Source organism: Fukomys damarensis, unplaced genomic scaffold (genome assembly GCF_012274545.1).
Source record: "Fukomys damarensis isolate Sample0158 unplaced genomic scaffold, DMR_v1.0_HiC HiC_scaffold_19, whole genome shotgun sequence".
Taxonomy (NCBI): domain Eukaryota; kingdom Metazoa; phylum Chordata; class Mammalia; order Rodentia; family Bathyergidae; genus Fukomys; species Fukomys damarensis.
The window spans coordinates 59,832,203-59,838,077 of NW_022900931.1; the positions used below are offsets into that span (position 1 = coordinate 59,832,203).

General features: G+C 42.7%; 1 protein-coding gene across 2 annotated transcripts in view; it reads right to left on the minus strand.

Moving 5' to 3' along the window:
- Window positions 1–1,180: 1,180 nt before the first annotated feature.
- LOC104855577 (cytochrome P450 2A3) overlaps window positions 1,181–5,875 on the minus strand; it is an 18,820-nt gene continuing 14,125 nt past the window's right edge. For both annotated transcript variants that reach the window (XM_010614445.3, XM_019206124.2), the window contains 4 exons: window positions 3,329–3,470; window positions 2,710–2,897; window positions 1,987–2,128; window positions 1,181–1,365 (listed from right to left, as the gene is read on the minus strand). In XM_010614445.3, coding sequence (XP_010612747.1) covers window positions 1,181–1,365; window positions 1,987–2,128; window positions 2,710–2,897; window positions 3,329–3,470 — 657 coding nt within the window. The remainder of the gene's footprint in view (window positions 1,366–1,986; window positions 2,129–2,709; window positions 2,898–3,328; window positions 3,471–5,875) is intronic.

The following is a 5,875-nucleotide window of genomic DNA, read 5'->3' on the forward strand; positions in this document are numbered from 1 at the left end:
TGAACTGGTGGAACCCTCCCTTCTTGACCCCACAGCTATTGCAGTCTGCATGCATTTAAAATCAGTACCATGGATGTGCCACCAGCTGAAACAGTAGCGAGGCTTCCTTCTCCCTTGGTACCACCCAGTAGGCGTTATCACTGTATTTGATGACTTTAACTCTTTCTTGAAGAACTGAAGACCCTCCCCCAAGAAAGAAATACAAATGGCCAATAAACAAGTGAAAGAAACATTCAGCTTTATTGGCCATTAGAGAAATGTAGATTAAAAAAAAAAAAAAAACCAAACACACTGAGATTCCATCTTACTCCAGAAAGAATGGCTATTGTTAAGAACTCAAGAAACAAATGTGGTGAGGACGTGGGAGAAAAGGAACCCTATGAATAAAATCAAGAAGTTTGAATCAGTGGTGAGGTATCTGCTAAATTCCTATCCTTGTACCTTTTTTCCCCAGGTACATTTCTCCTCAAAGTTTCCACCTCCCACAAATTTTTCTAGATGAGGGGCATCATGGAATTCATTTCAGAAAGCTCTGGAGAGGCTCACTGGAATCCCGCTGTCCTGCATCATTCTGTTCTTTGTCATGCCCTAACCTGGGTAATTTTGTGTGCAGATTTCTTAACTATTCTTTGAGTGTGTTGGCTCATTTTTATCATGGGCCATCATAAATTCACCTCATCTGTTGTTTATATTGTTGAACAAGTTCATGGATAAAGGGTTCCAAAGCTAATGCAGTGTGCTCTTTTAAAAAACACATGTGGATTGCTACTCACCAGTACCTCAGAATGTGACATTTTTGGTTATTGTAGATGTAGTTCATAAGTTCATTATAGATCAGGATTGACCTCTAATTCAATATGTCTGATGTCTTTATAAGAACGTTGCCACGTTTGGGCAGACACACAGAAAAAGGGCATGTGACAATAAAGGCAGACTCAAGTCAGAAAGTAGTTAGGTAAGGATGCCAGTGGCTCCTAGCATACCAACAGGAGCTGGGAAGAGGCCAGGAATCTCTATACAACAAGGATGGCACTCTGTTTTCTTTATTGCATTTTCATATTTCAGGCCCTTTCTCCTCTGATTTTTACCCTTTTCCTTAGCCCCATCCCATCCTCCAGCCCCAACCTTGGTCCCTCTTTATCTACCCTGCCCACTCACTCTGCCTCAGCATATCCCAGGCTCAGCGGGACAGGAAGCTCATTTTATAGTTACTTGGGATGGCAGTGAAAGCCCCTTGTTGAGGAGGAGATATGTTAATGTCCTGAGGTGCCTGCTGGGACTTGATGTGGAAGTTCTGCAGGATGGTGGTGAGGAAGAGGAAGAGCTCCATTTTAGCAAGGCCTTCTCCAATGCAGGACCGCTTTCCTGAAGAGGTGAGGCAGGATGGGCACAGATGAAATAATCTTTCACTGATACCTTACCCTATGTGGATGTTCACCTGTGTTCTCCCAGCTAGATGGGCCTGCATGTAATACTGTGGGCTGACAGATCTAGACAGAAACAGCTAATTCTCTCTGAGCCTCAGTTTTCCTTGAGCGTGAGGTGGGTACTTTTGTACTAGTATGTAGTAATGAGAAGTTTCAATACCCCTTTCCCCCAGTACACTCTCACATATAGCTGCCATGGTGACATCTTTTGTCTAATAGTTTGAAAAATTTTGGAAAGGTCTGGACTCAGTCTTGAATTCCTCATCTCTAAAGGGTGGTTGGTCATTCTTTCCCCTTGTTCTGGGTACAGATACTTTGTGCCTACTATTTATAGAGATTGCAATTAGTTGGCTGAAGGGTAGCCCCAAGAACTACCAAGCTAGAGAAAGATGCTAGGATACACCTCAGAGGGGAGTCAGAATGAGCTGACACATTGGTGTGCAACAGTGCTTATCTTTTTTTTTTTTTGGTACAGGAATAGAACTCAGAACCTTGTGCTTGTGAGGGAGGTGGCAGCACCACTGAGCTAAATTCCTGGACTGCAACAGTGATATCTTACCTATGGAAAAAGGTATAAAAGCATCACTCTTCTTAAACTGCCCCTTCTCATCCAGGAAGTGTTGTGGGTTGAAATCACCAGGGTTGGGGAAGAACTTGGGATCTTTCAACACAGATCCCAGCATGGGGAACACTTCAGTGCCCTGAGGATGAGGAGGAATGGGAATTTGATAAAACAGATTGAGAGATGAATGTTCTGAAAGTACAGAGGGAATTTACAGGGTAGAATAAGAAGACCCCAAATAAAGAGAATAGGGAAGCATCAAAATTGGAATCTTCTGAGACAGGAAATTTGGGGAGGAGAGGTTTCATGTTTTATGGGAGGTGAAGTTTGAGAGACACATGGCATGCATTTGGGGATATGCAATTTGTGTCCGAAGATAGGAGGTTGGGACAACTTGGAGTTTTATGATGCCTGAGGAAGAGAGTTTATAATAATTGAGGCTTATATCTCCCTAGACAGGTTGACTTGGGGAGAAGATTCCTGTCCCTAAGGAACAAGTACTAGGGGGGAAAATCTCATGTCCATTGAGATAGGCAATTTGTGGTATACAGTGTGGAGTTCACTGTCAGATAAAATGTGGGAGAAACTCAGGAATCAGGAGTCTCTAAATGGAAAGGCTGAGGCACATAGAAGTCTAGGAAGGTTTTGAGTGAGGACAGTGAATGTAACTGTGGTCCCACAGAGAGTGTTGGAGATTCCTTTAGGTTATAAGGGTAGTACCTTGGGGATGAGGAAACCCCGAAAGTTGGTGTCTTTGGTGACCCTGTGTGCCAGGCTCATTGGTACCAAGTCTGCAAATCTTTGAATCTCATGGATCACAGCGTCTGTGTAGGGCATCTTGACCCGGTCCTCATACTTGGGCTTTCGGTTCCTGCCAATCACTTGGTCAATCTCTTCATGGATCTTAGCTGCAGGAGAGGGGGAAAATGTTTAGGTATCCAGTGGCCTCAGAGCAGGGATTCAAGTCCAAATATGTTAAGCTAGATGTGTGATGTGTGTCTGTGTGTGAGATGGATGTTGACCATGGAAAGTAGATTGGCTATAAACATTGCTGGATCAAGGACATGTGAACCTGGTCATGCTAGATCATATGGGTGTTGGAAGGAGGAGCCTTAGGCATTGGTCAGCTGAGGTAGGCAGTAGGAATTGTGGTTAAGGAGAGCAATTTATAGCAAGTTCAGGTCATAACAATACACAAACAACTTGTGAGACTTGCTTGGTGCCTCTCAGCTGAATATCCCCTGTCTTTCCAAGGGCAAGGGAAAGATGGGGTCACTATAGCAACCTCAGAGGAGCTTGGCGAGTCTGTGTACTCTATTCTCTGCTCCCTCAACTTTACCCTCCACATCTGGGTGCTTCATGAGCAGTAGGAAACCACAGCGAAGTGTTGTGCTGACAGTCTCTGTGCCCCCAAAGAAGAAGTTCATTGTGGTCATCACCAGGTTCTTCATGCAAAACTCTGAGTTGGGACTATTTTTTTCCTGAAATGAGAGGGGCCTTTAGGCTGAGTCCATCTGCTACCCATTTGTGGAATTTCACATTAAATTTTGCCTTGGATCTACCTGTCTTAAGTCAAGAACTAAGGTGGCAAGAAGGATATAGATTCACTATCCTGTCTACAGTTTCTAAGTCTTTACTCCCCTGGCTCTGCTCTAAATTTTCTTTTCATGTTCATTTCATGGCTGCCTATCCATCCTTAGTTATCTTTGTTTTCCTTCTTTACATGGTAAGAATATTTAGAAAAAGAGGTATAGAGAGAGAACATGAGAAAAAAGGGGAGATGTATTAAGATGGTGTGATTCAGAGAAAGTTTAAAACACATGTTTGGCAGAAAGGCAAGATGGCAGAGAGTGATTGCCAGTGCTCAGTTTCTCCAGGACAAAGTTCTAGAGTCTGGAGGATACTGGCTTGTAGAGGCAGCAAAGTGAGGGGAGAATACAAGGGAACAATGAGGAAACTGACAGAGGAGAAAAAAATAGGATGAGATGATACAGAAGAGATGGGTCATGCCATAGAGGAGAAACCCCAGCACCGAAGACTGGCTGACTGCCAGCTGGGAGGCACAGTGAAACCACTAAGTTCTCTGCTCGTGGAGAACTGAGTTAGCACCTAGAGAATCTTATTCAGTTGGAGACAGTACAAACCCTGAAGGACAGAAGAGGTTGGAGTGAAATATTTCAAACCCTAAAAGCAAATAACATCCAACCCAGATTAACTTCGCAGCAAAGATAGCCTTTAAAGTTAATGGAGATATAAGATAAATTCTCCCTAAAATCAGGAACAAAGCAAGGATATCCACTACCACTTTTTTTCTTTTTAAGAGAAAGAAGAATTTATTGAGAGAGAGATAGCTTCTGCCTAAGAGAGACAGAAAGGGAACTGGAAAGTGAATTGTCCCCACTATCACTTTTTCTATTCAACATAGTACTTGAAACATTAGCCAGAACAATTAGGCAAGAGGAAGAAATACATATAGGAAAATAAGAACTCAAATTATCATTATTTGCAGATGTCATGACAGTTTACATACAAAACCCAAAGACCTCCACCAAAAAACTCTTAGAATTAATAAGCAACATCAGCAATGCAGCAAGATACAAGATTAATACACAAAATCATTGGCACTTGTGCATACCAACAGTAAACAGGATGGGAAGGAACTTATGAAAACATTCATAGTCGCTTCAAGAAAAATAAAACACCTAGGGATTAACCCAACCAAGAAAGTGAGAGACTTCTACAAAGAAACTACGGTACTCTGAAGAAGGAGATTGAACAGAACATCAGAAAACGGAAAGCCATTCCTTGCTCCTGGATAGGCAGAACAAATATTGTCAAAATGGCCATCCTCCCAAACTGTTATACAGATTCAATGCAGTCCCAATCAAGATACCAACATCATACTTCACAGATCTAGATAAAACAATCCTAAAAGGAGAACCATGCCTGCTCCCAACCCAGCCGACATCACTCAAGTGCCGGGAAGGTAGCCCCGCAGGCGCCCCTGAACCCCCATAAGCCCCTCCAGTACTCTCAGTCCTCCTGACTTTGCCAGACTTTGGACCCACTCTGCAGAGGCAGAGGTGGTCATCAGGGGTATTTTTCTGAGTTTCCAACTTTGAACATCTTTAAAGAAAGGGCGTGGGAAACCTGTAATAGAACATTGTGGAGTTCAACCATTCAGAAGGTTGGGGAACTCATTCTGGGCCTTGCAGCCCGAGGTCAGTCAGCATCATGGGGTTCAGCCATCAGCTAACTGAGATCAGGGGTCTTGCATCCTCACTCTGTCTGAGTTATTAACAGGTAAATACACTATATTGAAATTTAGTTCACTGCAGAAATGTTCTGGACTGCTTCTTGATTTCAATTTAATTCAAATGATTTAAGGGTGATAGACTAGTGACTACCACCGGTGGTCAGTGTCAAAGTTATGCTTGATCTTAATGTGTTGCTGATTGTATCACTTGGGGTAAAGCATTGCCGTTGATTTGATGAGCTGTTTTCTCTGATGTTATGAAGATGAGAATGTCTGTGGGTCATTAGAGACACAGAAGCTAGGGCGCAACTATATCAGGAAGATTTGGGTGATAATCCAGAGATTAAACCAAGGACAGTCCGACAACAAAAATAAAAATGAGAAAACACTTAAGCAAGACACAAGGACAGACTTCCAGTTTACCAATGGCAAACAGTAGAGCAAATGAGGATGAAAAGACTGATAGTGAACCACCAGGACACCCTGAACTCAAAGCACAGGAAGTAACGAAACAGATCAATCAGGCTCTAGAAAAATTCAAATCAGAAATAATTTCCCAGATAACCATAGAGATAGTGAGCAAAATGGAAGTCGTGATTCGAGACTCTAGAGCAGAAACTGACAAAAAAA